General features: G+C 41.1%; 1 protein-coding gene across 9 annotated transcripts in view; it reads left to right on the top strand.

Moving 5' to 3' along the window:
* The window catches only part of INVS (inversin), a 220119-nt gene that overhangs the window by 82196 nt on the left and 117375 nt on the right, over positions 1-20548 (top strand). For 8 of the 9 annotated variants that reach the window (XM_061589721.1, XM_061589718.1, XM_061589715.1 and 5 more), the window contains 4 exons: positions 8237-8410; positions 10342-10509; positions 13794-13974; positions 15537-15646. In XM_061589721.1, coding sequence (XP_061445705.1) covers positions 8237-8410; positions 10342-10509; positions 13794-13974; positions 15537-15646 — 633 coding nt within the window. The remainder of the gene's footprint in view (positions 1-8236; positions 8411-10341; positions 10510-13793; positions 13975-15536; positions 15647-20548) is intronic. The other variant, XM_061589716.1, reaches the window with a different exon arrangement.

Raw genomic sequence — 20548 nt, 5'->3', positions numbered from 1 at the left:
CTCAATCCTCTCAACCCTCTCAATCACCTTCCCTAAAAAGAGGGTATTTGCGACCGAGCGGTAGTTGTCACATGCCAATGAGTCCAGGGTGGGCTTTTCCAGGAGTGGTCAGATCACCTCCTCTTTCAGGGTTGCTGGTATTAGTCCTTCCTGCAGGAGGGGGAAATAGACTGGCAGTGCTGGAACTGAGTCTGAAAGGGATTTAGACAAAATCTCACTTCTTAGAATTTTGAAATAATAAGTGGTATATAAATGTTTTTAAATAAATAGTGGCTGGATGTGATCGCTTTGAGAATCCAATGCTATGGCATTGGACCAGGGGTGGGGAACTGTGGACTGGGGGGGGCAAAAGTGGTTCTCCAGGCCCCTTTATCTGGCCCTTGGACCTCTCCCCAGGCCACACCCCCTCTTCCCAACCCATATCCCTCAGTGACCCTGCTTCACATCCCAGGTGTTTTTCCTGTCTGGAATGTGTCGTTGAACTCTGATCGTGCTTATTGATTGTCTGGATGGAGGATACAGGAGGGGTGTATGTAGAAACTAGCCAGCTATACAAAATTAAAATGCATATTTGTTCTGCAGTTTTGCATCCTCATCTACCTACTGTTGTCAGTGGGCCTTGGAAGGTTGTCCAGAAGATAATGTGGACCTTGGATTTCCCATCCCTACAGTAGACCTCTCTCTAGAAATCCGTTTTGGAGCAAAATCTTTTGGTGTTAATGCTGTGAACTCCCATTTTATGCTTAGCCTGTATATATGTGTGAGTAAATCTGATATAACACTGTACATCTCTAGGGGCCTCATCCAAAGGAAACCAACCCCAGGGTACATGCTAGAACCCCTGAGACCTTTCACAGCTTGGAAATTGTGGCAAGCATAACAATATCCAGGTGCCAGAGTGTAGAGTGTGACAATAGCCCTAAATTCAAAGAAAGGAAAAGTTGAGTGATTCCTGCCCCTAAATAGCAAGTGTGGTAACTTTCAGAGCAGCAGTAAAGCTTTCTCATGGGTATCCAGGGCCCCTCTTCCAGTTTGGTAATGTGTTACATCTACTGTGTTGGCTCCTGATCACAAGAATTGCCTGGATCTTTTGCCTCTGATTCTGTTTGTTTCTTGTCTGTTTTTATGTGATAAGAATTCCATAAGTTAGCATTAGCTTACAATGAGGCTGTTTAATTCTATATACTAAGAAAGAGAAAGTTTCATTTTAGGACTACCACAGCAGTAACCTAATCAAGAATCCTGTAACTTGATAACTATTCACACATAATGGGGGAGGAAGAAAGGCCAGCTGGAATGGAAACTGCCTTTTGTCCTGTTTTTCTGTTTCCTAATTATAGCTGCTTTTCTAATCCAATACATATCACTAGAACGATGAAATTGATTAGCATGGATCAGTTTCTTGTCTAATCAATTTCATGCCTAAAACAAACTTAGGGGGGGGGAGTTGGAATTTATACAGAGCGAGCAACAAAAATACAGATTTCAAAAAATGTTTTTGAACTATTGAGGCATTTCTGTAGGGGAATAGACTCATTCTCTTCCTTCTTAAAGAACTACATCTTGATAAATATAAGCATATCCTTTGCTGTGTTAAAGCAAAGTTTTTTCTGGTTTGTATAACTCTTCGTATTGCTACAGTATCATGTCTGAACAAATGTGCAATCTGACTGTTGCTTGACTATTCTACATTTCATGTTCTCAGCCCTTTTTACTTTGTCCATTTCTCATTTTGATCTTCATTTCTGGTCTTGATTGTTCCTGGCTACTCATCACTTGTGGGTATTGCAGTTCGCCTTACTTGCTGGACTATATCACATCCGCCCATTTCATTTTACTCTCCCTTGGAATAAGTCACCCAACTTCCTTTCATGTACTATTCTACAGTTTTCAAAAATATGAGTTTCCAAGTCTTTAACTGGTCCAAAACACATAGCAGTTCTTCAGTCTCTCGACTCCTAGATCTTGTCTTTGTGCTATACATGCAGCTTCCTCCTTCAGCTTAATGGCAGCGTAGATAGGAATATCCCCCCATTTTTTCTAGACATGTTAAAAATTTGAAAGGCTCCCCAAGCAAGTTTTTTTCCAGATCTTTGGCGGGATAGGTGCCTACTTCCATATGTGGTGGACATGCCCAGTAATCTGGACTTTCTGGCACAAAATTGGACTCATCACAAAACAACAAATAGCACTCAACCCACTCACTGCCCTCCTCTCAACATTCCAGGGAGACAGCAAAACTTTGTACTTTAAGGAGTTACTGGTCTCATTTTTCATAGCAGCTCAAGTCGTCGTGGCACACCACTGGAAACAGGTAGACCATGATTTAATGAAAAATGGTACCAACAAATTTGGGCAATAGCTCTTATGGAGAAACTCACTCAACAACAAAGAAAATGACATGATCTCTCAAAGGAAGATATATTTCACACAAAATGATACATGTTTATTAGCCATATTGCAACAAAGGAGCATGACTGGAGCCCTCCCTCCACCTATGGAGAGATGCCCTTGGTTGAGCCACCCTAGAATCATACCAACTGCCTTACCTTTGTGCCTGCCTCACCTTAACATTCTTTTTCTTACTGTTATTTAAATGTTATGTGTGTATATATGTCAAATAGCAATATATTGAAATATTAACGTTGTTCATACACCCCTCTTCTTCACTCTCCAACTTTTCTTCTATCGCCCTCTCTTGCTCCCTCTTTCCTGTATCCTCTTTTCCCTCTTTCTCTTCTTCCTATTCTCGTTCCCCTCACCCCTCTTTCCCACCCACCCCCTCCTTGTCATATTTATTTATTTTCTAATTGTGTTGAAATTGTCAAAACTGAACTACTAATCTGAACTATCTCCACAATGCTTCAGGCCATATGAGAATGTTACAGTTGATGAACAATTAATGCCATTCAGAGAAAGAGATCCACTGAGGTAGGATGTGCCATCCAAATCCACAAAATATGGCATACATTTCTGGCTGTGTTGCAGTTATTGTCAAGAATAGCTAACTTTGGTCAAGCTGAAATGGGTCAACCAGAGAGAATTCTGGGAGCCTGTGGTTCCCTAGGACTCCCTACTGGGGGAGATCCGCAGCTCAGTGTCAGACAGGCAATTTGCAACCCTGCAAGAGATGCAACTGATACTTAGCTGTTATCCCTTATCAGCTTCCTGAGATCAAAAGTCAGGAAGAGGGGGTGTTGTAGATCAGGACCCCTGGATGAGGCTGTCTAGTCCCCTTATCTTCAAAGGCTTCAAAGGAGTAGGTCCCGGCAGGGGCAGGATATGGTGATTTGTCTCCCCCCCCCTTGTTGACCGATAAACTCTATAAAAATGAAGGATGCTCTTTCCGTCTTCGTTCCCTATTTTCCATCTACTCGAGTCGCCTGAAGTGTGGCAGAGAAACCCTTTTGGGGAACTAGGCTGATCTACTGTAAGTATAGGACCTAGCTTAGAAAGTTCTTTATTTTACTCTTTTGTCTGTATTGAACTCTCCTTTGTTATGCCAATATACCTCATGTAGCTCCTCTGAGGGTGATTAGCTTTAAGGCATCAAAGTATTGTTCTCTTTGTTTATACCATTCTGTTTACCTTTAAATAAACCAGGGGTGGCCACTCTGTGGTTCTCCAGGTGCTGCTGGCCTACAGCTCCCATCATCCCTGACCATGAGCTGTGTTGGCTGAGACTGATGGGAGCTGTAGTTCAGCAGCATCTGGAGAGCCACGGAGTGGCCACCCCTGAAATAAACTATCCTTTGATAAACGGTGTGTATTGGATTGGAACTAAGGATTCTAAATCTAGTCCTTGATTGCTGAACGCTACTAGTTACCTTTACTAATGAGGGTTAATCCCTTGGAATTCACATTGGATTCTGAGATCCTTTCTCTCAGAGCGAGGAACCAGGAGGAAGGCTGGTGGCAGTACTACTGTGAGTAATTACTCTAGAAGGAGGGAGAGTTTTTGCCTGAGAAGCAGAGACCCAGGAAAGTGGGACTGTTCTTGGAAGCAAAGAACCCTCCCCCCGGGGTGCTGAAGGACAAGGGACCCTAGGGGGACAATTCTTTGACAGTTATATCTTAAACCTTATGTTTAAGATGCAGATGTAGATGTGGGGAAGGAAGGACATGCCACAGCAGCTAGAGAAACTAACATGCATACAGAGTTCTGGACAGAATAGGCAACTTATAACTTTTTCACCAGTGTGCCACAAACCAGAGGATTAGCTAAGAAAATCCTGACTCTGGTTGGCACATTAAAAACAAATCAGAAAGTCCTCCAGAATTCCTTTCTTATAAATCCAGGTGTCAACAACAACATTGTTTGCTTTCAAGAAGACTTGACATTCGTAAGTTATGTGCCAAAGAAGTAAGTTTTATAACAGTCATTTTTCTTGCCTCCATGCATAAAGATACAGCAAACTCAGAAAACACATCCAAGTTTGAAATCATTCTTTGTTATAATAAAAATAAAGGTTGTGTGGACACCTATGACTAGATAGTCTCCACAAAAACTTCCAATCACATGATCAAATGGTGACCAATGGTGTTCTTTCACATATAATGGACATTCTCTGCCTATATTTTTTTGAAAATAGAAAATACAATAGTGTAAACATCCTGTCTCTATCTAGCAGACCTGGGTCTAGAGTTGATCAAAGTGTTGGTTGGGTCTAGATACATGGGCAGCTCGCCTGTGACACTGACAGAGGCAGCCTCAGAACTGATAGGGCCTACCACCAAGAAAAAAAGTGATTGACACAACGATAGTTGCAGCAATGTTGTGTTTTATGTAACCATATTATTTAACAGAATAGGAAGCAGTACAGTAATTTAGTGTCTTCTGTATGCCAATGTGTATTCCTTTGTATCAGTATATCAACACACCAGTTTCCATTCCCTCTTTTGAAAGAATGAAGGGGGAAATTCTGTGAATGGAGGGGAGTTTGAAAACACACCCACCTGTGTGTACAGACAACATGGATAGTAGCTGTCACTTTAGATTAGGTTCTTTTGCAAAGGTGTGTACGGTTGCAAACTGCTATGTACAAACATGCTCTGTGGAAAAAATGACCCCTGTGCATTTCAGAGGTTGTATGTGTACAAAGTACGAATGTTTCTCCCCACAGAAAACTATTGCAGAAAGTCTTAGGGCAGCAGTACCAGTCAAGCAGTACTCAAAAGGTGCATGAAATTTGGAGACACGGTAGCCACTAAAGAGGGGATTATCCCTGCCAAATTTCAGACAGGCAGCTCCAAGGGGTTTTGTGCTAACCACATTTAAAGCTTGCTTTTTAAAAAAAATATTTTTTAAAAGACTATACTGCACTGATGTATGTAATATTCCCATATGTGTATATTGCTTGCGCACTAACTGTACAATTTATTGGACTGTGTACAATATTGTGAATGTGTGTGTCAGTAAGTCTTGTGAGTACAAAATATAAATAGACAGACACAGGAAATGGAACGCAGCTGTAAATAAAATCCAAACCTAACCTAAAAAAATAGGGCCCAAAAAGGGGAAAGTATGGAAAGTGACACTACTTGAGTAACTAAGACACAGATATATCACAGAATATCACTTCAGCTCACAGGATCTCTGAGCTCAGTGCTCTCTGTGTAGACAGACACTTCTGTACAGTGATCCTGTGGACAGTGCCTTCCCTTCAGCCTACAGTTCTGTCCTCTTTTCATTGCCAGGAGGGACTGCACTCCTTAGATGTGTGGAGGGCTCTAATAGTCTGTGTATCCCGAATGAATCCCTTCCATCCAACAGATGCACTGTTTGTATCTTTCCAGTCTGCTTCTCTAAGGAAGAAAGTTTCCCCAATGCTATTGTGATGGTTTAAAGCATGTATACCATTAGGGTACACCTCATTGAACTTAGTTTCCCCAGTACGGATTGTGGCTCATTCCACCAGTGCTGCTGCCACCACAGCTGCATTTGTGTTTAATGCTCCTCTAATGAGGTATGTGGAGCAGCTACATGGCTACTCCAAATACTTTCATTAAGCATTATTAAATCAATCTGTATGCCTCAGCAGAGGCACCTTTGGGAGAAGAGTGCTATAGCATGTTCTTCCACAATGTTAAGCAGCCCAGCCTTTAATTTCCATCCTACATGGATATGGGTGGTTTGGGTATGTCCCACCTGAGATCATCTTTACAAGCATGGGAGAAGGGACATTTGGTCTTACTGTAAAACGGCCTTCTACATGCATGTAAAAGATAATATCAGGGCCACTCCCTTCTGTGGCCTGGGCTTGAAGATTTATTGTATTTTTCTGTGTATTGTGTTCATAGCAGAGAGTACATTCAGCAGAGAATGTGTATACTTAAAGGTTGTTTGTCATTGTATGAGTGTTTTTGGCTTGTCATTGGAGAACTGATTGATAGAGCCAAAGGTTAGAAGGTTACTAAAAATCGATCAGCATCTTTCTGCCTTCAACCACTAGCTGGAGCTCATCACCCACATGAGATCATCTTTTACATGTACATAGAAGACCATTTCATGGTAAGACCAAACGTCCCTTCTAAGAGGCAGATCCTACAGAAGAGTGAAATTAGTGTGAATTTGCTTCATTTTAAGACTTCACCATCCTTCTTCCCAAGCCTTTTTGGCTTAGGGCGGTATATAAATTAAATTAAATAAATAAATAAATAAATAATAAGCACTGTGATTGGAGCACGTCGAGTGAGATAATAGCCCTGGATTGGAAACTAGGCTCTCAGTGAGCAAAGCCCAACTCCCCTCCTCCTCTCCCCACTCTGGCATTTTCCTTATATGGTGTTGTAATTAATAACTGAAACACTTTGGAGACAGTCTGGCTTGCTCTAGAGATACTATTTATTTAGTTCCAGATCTGCACAAATCACTGCTCATCGATTCACTTCCAACCAACCCACTCTGTAGTGATTTGTAACTGCCTCAACTGAATCCAGATTGTGCAGATATCATTACAAATCAGCCTGATTTGGTTCTAGTTTTCGACACATTGGTTGCACAACCTTAATTTGTAGTGCTAACTAAATATCTAAATGAAAACAATAGTATCACTGTTTATTGAGAGTTATTTATATGAATCAGCGTTATTTTTGCATTCATTATTATTTATAGTGTTAAAGTATTTAGCTTCAGAAATAATTTATTGATTTCAGTCCAAGAACACAGATTTTTAAAAGTAATGGACCACACTTCTGATTTGATGTATTCTTCTGTCCTCCCTATTTGCCACTACTTTATCCAGCAGAAAGTAGTGGGTAGCTGTCATTGTGTGAGTAAGCACAGAGTAAGGTGGGAGTAAAATCTGCCACCATCTTTGAAAGAAAGGAATTGGTTTTATAACTGGGGAGATGGTTATGGTGAGGGGGAAATTGCTGCATCATTTACACCTAACCATGACTAACAGGCTCTCCCCAAGGAACTCTGAGAGAACTCTGGGAGTTTCTTACTAAGGTATTGGGTAGAATACATCTCCGTGTACAAAACACTAAACATTTAATTTTTTAAAAAATGAGGAGACATGAAAAACCATGGGGCAGATGGTCACCAGGTCTACCCCATTTCTAAAACCTTGCCCTAGGACAGAGTTATTCAGCTTTGGGACCGCAGATGCTGTTGGACTACAACTCCCATAATCCCTAGCCAGCTGAGCCAGTGGTCAGGGCTGGTGGGAGCTGTAGTCCATCAATATCTGGGGACCAAAGGTTAAAGATAACTGTCCTAGGAGTCCCTGTAGCTTTTCAAAATGATTTGTAGACATTTAATGGAATATATTTACATTCGCATAACTTTTTTTTAAAAAAAGTCAGTTGTGATTCATATTTAGTATGATACATTACTGTATAGTATAACCCCAGCAACATCAAGAATAAGAAAAATCATAGCATTCCAAGCTGCTCCTGTTTTAAATGATCTTTATTATTTTATGTGTATTTCCAAAATAAAAAGGACATTTTATAGAAAAAGTGTCATGTAAAAAAGTGGGATTGTGCTTAATTAGACAATGCTTCCTTCTCTTCATTATTTGAGTAGAGCATGTGCAAATATACTGTTGATGGAGCAGATATATACAGAGAGAGAGAGAGATTCTGTTCCATCTGTAGGAATGTAAACTATTCATTGCTATTGCCTCTAATGATTGCCTTTCAAAGTTGCATTATTACCTGTGAGTTTCATAACACTTAACTAGTTGAAATTAACTTCCGTCTTCCTTCCTTCCCCCATTCAATTACTTAGGGAAATTATCGCTTTATGAAACTTTTACTTGCTCGTAGAGCAAACTGGATGAAGAAGGATATGGAAGAAATTACTCCTTTACACTTAGCTACCCAGCACAAGAATCCTAAATGCCTTGCTTTGTTGCTGAAATACATGGCACCAGGAGAAGTCGATACACAGGACAAAAACAAGGTAAAAATAAACTTGTAGCTTTTACTGTCTCTGTAAAACACTAGCTCTTCTTAGTTGTCTCTGTGTAGTTCCACATACATCTTCTGCACCCAAACAGAGCAAATTGTACAACATTCTATAGTTAGGGAACTGGCCTTAATGCCCTTTCCTCAACCCATTGTATATGTTTTGAGGAGTAGGGTCTTCCCCTTCGTGGGGACAACAGTTCAGAGACTGTTCTTCATCACTTTTCAGCCCACTCCTGGGCAGCCGGCTTCAAATTCCCCTCAGGAGGGGAAATGAGAACCAGGTCCCTAGGTGTTTAAGATTTGTTCTAGGTATTTACATAACTTATGTGCACAACTGCACAAATACCATTTATAAAAAAAGCAACTTGTTTTTTGGCAAAACAGTTACGTTATTTCTCTCATTGAAAACACATTTTGAATGGCCTGTGCATACAAACACAAATCACTGCTTCCATTGCAATCCATACACTGTGCCGCTAGTCTGAATTATTTATTGTTGTTGTTGTGTGCCTTCAAGTCGATTACAACTTATGGCGACCCTATGAATCGGTGACCTCCAAGAGCATCTGTCATGAACCACCCTGCTCAGATCTTGTAAGTTCAGGTCTGTGGCTTCCTTCATGGAATCAATCCATCTCTTGTTTGGCCTTCCTCTTTTTCTACTCCCTTCTGTTTTTCCAAGCATTATTGTCTTTTCTCCTGTATCATGTCTTCTCACTATGTGTCCAAAGTATGATAACCTCAGTTTCATCATTTTACCCATATTGTTTTAATGCTGTAATGAGTTTAATTCTATTTTAAATGTAGATTTTTATATGTCCAAATTATATGTACCCATTTTTAGTTGTAAGCCGCCCTGAGTTCCAGTTTTGGAAACAGGGTGGGGTATAACTAAATATAATAATAATAATAATGATAATGGTAATGATAATAATAATAATAATTTTAGCTTCTAGTAACAGTTCTGGTTTAATTTGTTCTAACACCCAATTATTTGTCTTTTTCGCAGTCCATGGTATGCGCAAAGCTCTCCTCCGACACCACATTTCAAATGAGTTGATTTTTCTCTTACCCGCTTTTTTCACTGTCCAACTTTCACATCCATACATAGATATTGGGAATATCATGGTCTGAATGATCCTGACTTTAGTGTTCAGTGATACATCTTTGCATTTGAGGACCAGTCCTAGCCTTCTTCTGATTTCTTGACTATTGTCTCCATTTTGGTTAATGACTGTGCCAAGGTATTGATAATCCTTGACAAGTTCAGTGTCTTCATTGTCAACTGTAAAGTTACATAAATCTTCTGTTGTCATTACTTTAGTTTTTTTGACGTTCAGCTGTAATCCTGCTTTTGTGCTTTCCTCTTTAACTTTCATTAGCAGTCTGAATTAAATGAGCACCTGAAGAGGCTTTCTCATTGGGTGCCTGTGCAGTTACTTTCCACTTGAAGTTTGCCAAATCTCAAACTTGGCCATTCTTGTAGAATCAGTGAAATACATTTCTCTGTGTTAGTTCCACCACTGAGTATAGAATATGAAATAAATTTGGAGACTATTGATTCATATTTGTCATTTTGAATTGACTTCCCTTTTTTATGCTAGTAATGCATAGATGAAACTGGTGCAGTGTTGGATTACTGCCTCATACTCTGCTTTTTCAGGTCACTGCATGCTTACAATGCATCCTAAACTCTGTCTTATTTTATGTACAGCATACCTGAAATCATAACTATGCAACTGGACAATCCTGAAACCAAACAGAAGTAAACCCAGAGCCCCTCTTGAACCTGCTTTCCCTCACTGTCAACTGTCTTCAGCCTTTATAATTTGTAAATTGTTCATGTTATGTATTCTCTTAAGTTCACAACAATAGAATGAAAAAGATTTCATTTTAATGTGTCTCTCTTTTAATTATCCCCAGCAAACTGCTCTTCACTGGAGTGCCTATTACAATAATCCAGAGCATGTGAAACTTCTAATCAAACATGATTCTAATATTGGAATCCCAGATATCGAAGGCAAAATTCCACTTCATTGGGCTGCTAACCACAAGCATCTCAGTGCAGTTCATACTGTCAAATGCATTTTGGTAAGGCTTTCTGTTCAAATAAACACCTCTCTGATGTAACTTATTTATTTTAATGGCAATCATATATAGGCACTGCACAGAACACTGGTATCCTTTTAAGGTTTACAGTCCTAAGGTTTGTCTCTGTCACAAGAGACACTCAAACTTCCTTTTGAATGTCTCTCAACTTTACCTATTGCTTCACAGTGGTGATACCAGGTTTGAGGGGGCCCTGGGCAACATGCCTTCTTGGAACCCATTTACCATTGCCCCCTCTCTGGCCTTCTCTGAAGCCCATCCAGGAAGTACCTCCCTCTGTCTCAACCAAGTCCCTTCCTTTTCTTTTTTAGCAGCAGGCTGGGAGAAGTCACAAGGGGAGCAAGGCAGGAGAGGAGGGGGAAAATCCTTTAGAAGGAAGGGAGAAAGTTGATGAGAGAGGCTGCCCTTCACCCTACTCCAACCTCCAACTGCTTGAGGCTCCCTGTCTAGAAGAACATGCTGCTCCTACTGCTGCTTTTTCTTTCTCACTCTTCACTTTTAGAGCTGCTGCCATTTTTTTCCCATTTGGAGGGTCAGAAGTGGGGAATACTGAGAAAGGCAAAGGACAGAGACACCACGCACATGCATGCACACCCACAAAGGAGCCATAATATCTCCCTTTTCTCCCTTCTTTTCCCACCCACCCAGCTGAAGCAACCTGCCCTATCTCCTAGAGATGGACAAAGAAGCCTGCAGGGGGAATATTGCTCATTTCTTGCTCTCTCTGAGGGAGAGGCAGAAGGAGGCAGCAAGCAGGGAAATTCTCTACTCTGTGTTCACCAATGGCTGCCTGTCTTTCCTTTCTCTCTCATAAGCCCCCCCTCAGAAGGAACAAGCAGGAGGAGGTAGAGTGAAGGAGTACTGGAGGTTGAGGGGTTGGCTGGGTCAGGGGCTGGGAGGAGGCTGGGAGGAGGGTTGCAGAGACCCATAAATAATCCACAAAGCACTTGAAGATCAACTTGAAAAACCTAGTACGTTGAATGGATTGTAGTCCAAAATATCTGGAGCGAAAACTGTGAAGTTAAAATCTACCTCAACGTAAGTATGGTGCTCCAGAAAAATTATATATTATATATTCTGTTTCTTACTATGTATGGGCATTGAGTTATTTTCAAAAATTTTCTGGCCTATTTTGCATTATTACGTGGGAACACCTTCAAGGATTTCATACTGTTTGTATACATTAAATTTTTGATATTTTTTTATAACGTTGTATCCATGACTGTACCTTAACTTTTTCTGGAGCAAAATATCTGGAGGTCATGAGATTAGGAAAGGCTGCCTTGAATAAGTGCTTGTTTTGAGCCTTTCTTCTGCTGTTGGTGTGAAATACACATATGCAATTTTAAATACATTTCTATCAGGTTTTTTAACTGATGTCCGTAGAAGGTGGATTTATAACTGTTCCTTTATAAGGTGCATTTTTAGTCTCCCATGTCCATATTTAGTTATCCACTTGTTTACATTTAGAGTTTTCTTTCTTTTCACATGGAAGTGTATAGGTAGAAACGTCTCAATTTCATACCCTCCTCTGCTGTCAGTTGAAATGGACATGGTCAGGGGAAAACTTTGTCAGTTTCATAGCTTCCCAATCATTCCTGCTGCCCTTGGTGGTGATGCTCAGAGGAGGAGAAGGGGAAGGTTTTGTTTCTCCTTTAAAGGAGCATGTATGTGCATTGGCATTCGTGCATACAGTAATGGTTTTAAATGTTTTGGTGAAACTAACAAGGCTTTTCCCTGATCTAGAGAACAAAATTTGGATAGTTGCAGAAATGATGTGGAATGGATTAGAAGTATATGTTTGAGGTTGCTGGAAGCAAGGGTCAGTTTGCAAGTAGGCAGATGAGGGAGTGATTCTTCTGTCCTGTCTGAAGAGGGTGTGGGTGACAGAGGCAGCCAAATAAAACCTCAGCCTCCTCCACCAGCATTACCCAACCTTTTTCGACCCAACGCCCCTTTGCAAAATCTTTTTGTGCCCAATGCCCCCCTCAGATTAAGTATATGCCAATGCTTCCTATTCTTCCCTTAAAATATGAGTAATGCATAAAAGGTATTTTCAATTATTATTACTGATTGCTTTTATCATGCCTTTTTATTGCACTTAGATTACACATTGAATTCCTAGTATGATTTATTAATATACATACAAGATGGAAAGGCAGTATAAAGAACTAATTAAGTCCACACAGTATGAACCAATAGAATACACTGTGTTACTTAACAACAAACTCATTCAGTTTACCGGCATCGTTTCGTTAAACAAGTTCATTTAAACATCACAGAAACAACGGGTAGCGAGTGTGTCCCATTCCTGAAGAAAACCAGCGAATAACTGTCTGCGTCACCCGTTTGCACACGGCACTCATCCGTTGGAAGAATGCGCCCTCCACCAATACACCCAGCTTATCAAACACTCTCTCGTGATTGGTTCCAACATCCCTCAAGACAGCATCGGAACATTACCTAGTGCCGGGGCGTGGCTAATATCCCCATTCCTTGATATGACACTGGCCGCTATTCAGAATTTCTTTACTAAAGAGCACACACTATTTATAGTGTTATTTCTATGAATTGAGACTATTAAATACATTCTAACTGGGGACAAAACAGTTTAAAAATTAATGATTTGTGTATTAAATGCTTCAACTGTCGCATCAGACTGCCAAATGTCAACGCCCCCCTAAAGTTTGTAGTCACGCCAATCCCCCCCTGAAAGGCTGTAACGCCCCCCAGGGGGGGTGCTACCGCCCACGTTGGGAATCACTGAGTTGGACTGTCATCTGCCACTCCATAGGACAAGGCCAACAGCCTACCATCAACAGCCCTCTGTGAAGGAACATAATATGTCAGCTCCATCTTCATTAGGGCTGATTGTTTTTATTTTCTTTTGAATTTGTTTTTCTAGTCTATGCGTTCTCTTGTATAAATGTTAGCCACTTTGGGAACTGAAAAGTGAGATATAAATCTAAATAAATAGGCATTTAAAATGAAAAATTCATAAATTGTAAACAGTGGGTAATGCACATTCACTGAAACAGTACAAGATGTCTAAGTGATAAAAATGCTTTAAATTCCGTGTGTGATCTTAGGTTTAATGATCATGAACACATGCAGTAGTAATGTAACTTTTTAATTGTAAAAGCATATTGTATTTGTCCTCTGATTAGACTGTTGAATCTGTGCTCAGTATCGATTACTTTGAAAACAGCTGCTACAGTCTCTGAATGCTCTGTGCACCTTATCTACCTGGTATTTTTACAAATTAGGATGCTGCTCCAACTGAATCTCTGCTGAACTGGCAAGACTATGAAGGACGAACTCCCCTTCACTTTGCAGTTGCTGATGGGAATGTAGCTGTTGTTGATCTGTTGACCTCCTATGAAGGTTGCAACGTGACCTCTTACGATAATTTATTTCGAACCCCTCTTCACTGGGCAGCTTTACTGGGTAAATACTGAATGTCAAAATTTCTAAATTCTTCTTGGTCATACATGTCAGCTAATTTTGTGGAACATTGACTTTCTAAATTGGAGCTTGCTCCCTGACAAAAACTCTCACATGGGGTGAGAGGAAACAGGAACATAGGGAGCTGCTTTATATTAACTCGGATCATTGCCTCATCTAGCTCAGTATTGTCTATATAGCACCTGCTGCTGCTGTCTCTGTCAGTCCCTGGCTCTGGTAACAGACGCAGAAGGCACTGGGAGAACAAACTAGGCGGCTCCCTCTCAGACCTCATATGTTCTCACAGCAGCTAATTAGATGCTTATAGAAGGGCTATAACGAGAGCACGAGTGCAGTAGCCCTCTTCTGTTCATGATCCTGATCAAATGGCTAAGCTAATGCCTTCATAGAAAGAGACATTGGGGATGGGGGTGGGGATAGATTGCCATACCAGGGCTCAACATAACTCTGTCACTTTTGTTGATCTGACCAAAATCTGAACAAATATAGCAGGCTTGTCTTTTGAAGCCAGTCCAGATTTTAGCCTGTAATCTGAAAAGCAGCTGAGCCATTCGCTAGACCAGAACAACATGGGAAGGAGGCTCAGAAGAAATGCCTGAGCTGTCTTCCTTTGCATCCCACATTCATATCTCTAGTTGGGGGTTCTGAGCTGTCTCTAAGTACCAGTGGCTCCCAGCTGTGATAGGGGAAAGGGCAGTGAGAAGTTGGTGTGGGTACATCTCTCCCCCCCCCATGTGATTTAGTGGATCATTTTAAAGAACTACTAGATTCTTTTGAAGGGAGAGTCACTTGGAGACTTCTAACCTGTTCTCACTCATAGGAAGCTATGGTTGGGTGTCCATGGTGCCTTACCTGGAACTAACACCCATGCATGTATATAGAACCCTGGAAAGGCTTTTAAAAACAATTTCAAACAGTACTATACTTCATCATATTCACATTCATCAAACCAGAGAGATTCAGACCAAATGAATAAGTGAGAGCCAACCATACCATGCAGTTATGTGTCTTCAGTGTTCATAGTTGCAACTGAAGTAAGGCAACAATGATTTCAGATACAAAGACCTTTTGTGCTTTGAGCAAACTGCTCTATCAGACAGTAAAACCTGTCTGCAGCATCCGCACACACTCTTATATCAGTTTCATAGAATTGTAGAGTTGGAAGAGGCCTATAAAGCCATTGAGCAAAGCTTCAGTTCTTGTACTATCCCAAGAGGATCACTTTTGCTTTACCCTCACTTTTACTTAAATGAACATCATTGGTTTATTAGCTGCATTTAGGACCCACTGAAATCAGCAAGACATTTGTCTTGGCTAACTTGCCACATTAATTTCAGCAGGACTGAATTGCAGTGAACTTTGTCTGGATCCAACCTGTAGACTTAAATCATGTATGCCAAACACTTTCTTCTTAAGACCTTTTATTGCTGGAAAAACTTTTAGCGGTTGTTACTTCTCATAGGATGGGGAAAAGAAATCTGGAACACATATATTGGGCTAAGTAATATGCTGCTGATAATCCTTTTATGTGCTCTCTCTCTCAGGTCATTCACAAATTGTTCACCTTCTTTTAGAACGAAACAAGTTTGGGACCATCCCATCTGACAGTCAAGGAGCAACACCTTTACATTATGCAGCACAAAGCAACTTTGCTGTATGTGAAGCTAACAGGTTATGTTAAAATACCTCAGAACTCTGTTTTCAAGTCCTGTCATTAATTTGCCTGGCGATTGGCCATATGGGTGACAACATTTTCATACTAAGGTCTATAGGCTGCAAAATAAACAGTTGAAATTTGAAAGATTTGGGAGATGTTTATATTCTCATGGTGTGCATGCACTTCCTTTGTCCTGTTGTGGCCTTTGGGCAAACAAGTTTTGCACATTTTTGAAACAATATGAAAATCTATTTACCAGAGGAAAAGTGGAATAAATGTACAAAACACAAGTAACAAGCCTACTTTCAAGCATCCAACTTTTTGAAATAATCTATTGTATAATTCCAACCATACCAGGTGCTTTAACCTCAACAGCCCTATAAAACAGAAAACTCAGGCTGTGACACTGACAGTGTTCTTTGTTCCTATAGTTTCTTTGACTATAATATGCCTGAACTGTTGCATAGTGCTGTGACTCACTCTGCTGGGCTGTGTTTTGGGAAAATACCTAAAATGGGTTGCCATCCTTTTTGGACCAGTTTTGAGAGTGCTGTGGGTGCCAGTCGCAAAATGGCACCCATTGGGGAATGGCCTAACAAAATGGCTGCTGTGGAGGCATGGCATAATACCAAATGAGAATACAGTCATTGCTGCTACACAGAGAGAAGGAAAACTTCATGGTTACCATGGAAAGTTAGCAATGTCCTGCTGGTACTGATTTTGGAAATACAGCTGTTAAAAGTACAGGAACTGTGTTTTCCCCAATGCCAACCTTTTAACCAAAGCCTAGGTTGCCATCCTGTGCCTTCTTACCTGGGAGTAAACCCCATTAAATACAAAGACACTTGTTTCTGAGTAGGCATTATACAGCCACAATAGTGGCTGTATACTATAGCCAGCGTGGGTTTTTCACATTCCGCAATGTTAAATGGAAAATACCCTATGCCATTCTGATGCTTCCCATAAGCTCATTTCAAAACAAAACCTTACAAAACTTACAGTCCTGAACCCAGAAACACTTGCTTAACAATCCTCTCAATTTTCATGGTGATATACAAAACAGTCAGAGAGAATAGAGAGTTCAAAGTGTAAAAAGAGAGAGAGAAAACCCAGAGCCCTTTTGGACTTTTTTCTCAGAGTTCTCATAATCTGTTGAAATTCATTAAAAATCAGCCATGTTCACAGAGTACCTGTAATCCTAATACCGACCTTGCCCCATACTCTGACCTTCATCCTGGGAAGTGTTGTTTGTGAAAGGCGCTGAGAGGAGACTCCTATTCCACTGACAGAGCTCCAGCAACCAGACTAGTTTAACAATCAGCCACTCTGATTGAAGGTCTGTGAGGGGAACAGGGCGTCTCCTAGCAACTCTCAGCACCCTTCACTAAGTACACTTCCCAGCATTCTTTGAGAGAAGTGTCCAAAGTGAAATAACGGCCTGGTGTGGATGTGGCCAGGGACAGCTTTGGTTTAAATTTGGGTGGGAGGCTACATGTGCCTGCTGTAGAATCAAATGGTGAGGGAAACACTGAAAAGCAATGATACTGTTCACAATTTTTCCTTTTGGAAAGGAAAGGGGCTTCCCTTCTGCACAGTGCTCACCCACCCAATCTCTTCCCCCTCCCCTCCCTGTCCCTCCCCCGGGTCAGTGTTGGACTATGACCTGGGAGACCAGGGTTCCAATCCCCACACAGCCATGAAGCTGACTGGGTGACCTTGGGCCAGTCACTGCCTCTCAGCCTCAGAGGAAGGCAATGGTAAACCACCTCTGAATACCGGTTAACATGAAAACCCTATTCCTAGGGTCGCCATAAGTCGGGATCAACTTGAAGGCAGTCCATTTCCATTTTCAAACATGATTGCACAGAAATAAATCCCATTGAACTCAAAAAGTATATCAATGATCAAACCCTCCTTTCCTTCTCCTCCCTCCTATCCCCTCCCTCTTGCCCCCTCCCTCCCCCTTCCATTGCCCCTCACCCCCCATCCCCTTCCAATCCCCTCTGTTCCCTTCCCCCTCCTCCCCCTCCCCTTCCTCCCCATGGTCAGTTTTACCTATGTTAAGCATGATTGCACAGAAGTAAATACCACTGAACTCTATAAGCATGCAAATGATCAAACCTGACCTCCCCTCCCCCTTCCTTTGCCCCCTCCTTCCCACTCCTCCTCCCCCATGATCAGTTTTTCCTATCCTAACCAAGATTGCATAGGATTAAATCCCATTGAACTCAATAAGCATGCAAATGATCAGACCTGCTTTTCCCTTCCTTCCCCTCTCCTCTCCCTTCCTCCTTCCTCCTTCCTCCTCCCCTGCCAACTCCAGCCCTCCCTTCCTCCCCCCCGGTCAGTTTTACTTATCCTAAGCATGATTGCACGGGAGTAAATTGCATTGAATTCAATAAACATGCATATGATCAAACCTGTCCTTCTCCCCTCTCCCTCCTGCCTGCTCCCATCCCAATCCTCCCCTCTGCCTTTCCACTCCTCCCCCTCCTCCCATCCCCATCCCCTGTGGTCAGTTTCACCTATCGTAAGCATGATTGCTTGGTGTGTGTGTGTAAATCCCACTTAACTCAATAAGCATGCAGATGATCAATCCATTCTCAGCAAACGTGGACAGCACCCCGTTTCTTACCTCCCAGATTAAAAAGCAGGGAAAATCACTAATACGCAAAAAACCTTGCGGTTTAAGAATGTACCTATAGCCCACAGATATTTCTATCAAACTTTAAAAAGCAGGGAAATTGGGCAGCTATAGTAAATGCACCAGGGAAGCAGGAGACGTGAACTCCTCTCTGAGATATTGGACTGCCCTACAAATTTGTCAAAATGCAAACACAATTTGAGGTGGTCATTCACAGTCCAGTCCACTTCCTGTTGAGCTTGGAAGAATTTGGTAACATATGCCTCTGAGCATATGGTGAGTGGTGGCAACACCTGCAATCAGCCCAAATAATAGAAAGAAGACATGTGCTGATCTTGTTTTAGCCGGGAGGAAGCAACATTATTAAGACAGTTGATATAGTTCAGATGGTCACTTTGAATATGTCTGATTTACTTTGCAATTTTAGTGAAGTTTCCTATAGGAAATCAATTTCTTTTGTTTCTATTTCTGTGAATATGTGAAGTACAGCAACACTTTGCAAAATTTACACTAAAAAAACTCCAAACGTAATTGTGGAATAATGGCACTGACTATTCTGCAGAATAGTCTCCAGTGGAGCTCAGGAGTATCTCAATTTGCACAAAATAAAACAGTGGGAGGTGAAATATATTCTAGCAAAATGCTAGATGTGCTCTATGTTTTTAATTGACCATGCCCACCTTGCCTTAAATGAAGTGGTTTAAACATAGCAGGCTGAAAACATGCATCCTCTTTTTTCCAACAACTAGAGTCATTGCTGAAGTAGCAACATATTGTAATCAGTCTGATTTTACATCAAACTGCAGTTTCAGATTCAACTGTTAATGCACCCAAAATAGCAACAGAACATAACCTCCAATTTGAAACACAAAAGGCTGCCTTCACCATCATATGACATTGACCAATAAAAAGGCTTTGAAATTAATAAAAATAAATTTGACACAGATTTCTAGGATGTATAACGAGGGAAATAAAATTTTCTAGATTAGATTCTCTGTAGAAACATTAGTAATACAGGAAAGAAGCAAAGTAAGAAGAACACCAAGAAACATACAAAAATATAATTATCTTTGGAGATGGCAGGTGTTGCCACCACTCACCATATGCTCAGAGGCACATGTTACCAAATTCTTCCAAGCTACACAGGAAGTGGACTAGACTGTGAAAGACCAACCCAAATTGTTTTTGCATTTTGACCAATTTGTAGGGCAGTCCAATATCTCAGAGAGGAGTTCAGGTCTCCTGCTCTCCTGGTGCATTCACTATAGCTGCCCAATTTCCCTGCTTTTAAAAGTTTGATAGAAATATCTGTGGGCTATAGGTACGTTCTTAAACCGCAAGGTTTTTTTTGCCTATTAGTGAATATATACCATTGTACTGTAAGTTATATAGTGAATTCTTAATGAGTACCTGGCTTTAGGTGCTGCACAGCAGGAGACATGCTCTTTGCAAAATTTTTGTATTTTGCATTTGCCATATGGGGAGGGGATTCTACACACTTACTTTGCAGTAGTATTTGCAGAAAATAACTATTCTCAGACAAACCCATCACAGAAAAGATGCATTGTGGTTGCTAGGAAAAAGGAAGGGCAAGCTGGGGATTCTAAGGACTACTGGAAAATAAGACAGAAACAGGAAGAGTGTGCTAAAAGGGAGGGGGGGAAGCTCTTTAGGAGCCCAGGGATTGCTATTGCCTTGTCTTATCATTCACAGTTCTCGCTTCACTCACTGGCTAAAAAACACTGGACAGGTGGGAGCAGCCAGGCTAGCTCATTTCACAGAAATTGTTTAGAAGGATGCCTGCACCTTTTGCTTCTTAGCTTTTTTCCTAGGAGGGCTAGAGACTTTATTTTTAAATGAAAGCTCAGAGTCTGGGGCTCCTGCCTGTGGGCATCAGTGACAGTCATAGTGCCTGCAAGCTTTGTGTTGGCAACCCCCAATGAAAGGGGGAATGCATGCCTGCATCCATTGAGTCAGGTTCCCTTTTTTTTAATCTAATATGATGACATCCTGAAACTGAAGTATAAATGGGATTATTCTAGCTGCAAGACTCTGTTCCTAAGCTTCTCCTACCTATTCTTTCTTTACTTCTTGGTTGTTTTCAACAGGAATAAAATTGACTAGAGTAGGGATGATCAATGTCTCTGGGCTTGGGGACTCCATTGATTCTCTCAACCAGATGCCAGAACAAGCCTCTTGAATGGTCAGCATCTATAGGATAGATGATATGAACTTCTTTATTTTTTATATTATAA

This window comes from Rhineura floridana, chromosome 11 (assembly GCF_030035675.1).
Source record: "Rhineura floridana isolate rRhiFlo1 chromosome 11, rRhiFlo1.hap2, whole genome shotgun sequence".
NCBI classification, from domain to species: domain Eukaryota; kingdom Metazoa; phylum Chordata; class Lepidosauria; order Squamata; family Rhineuridae; genus Rhineura; species Rhineura floridana.
This window is presented reverse-complemented; position numbering and strand designations above follow the sequence as displayed.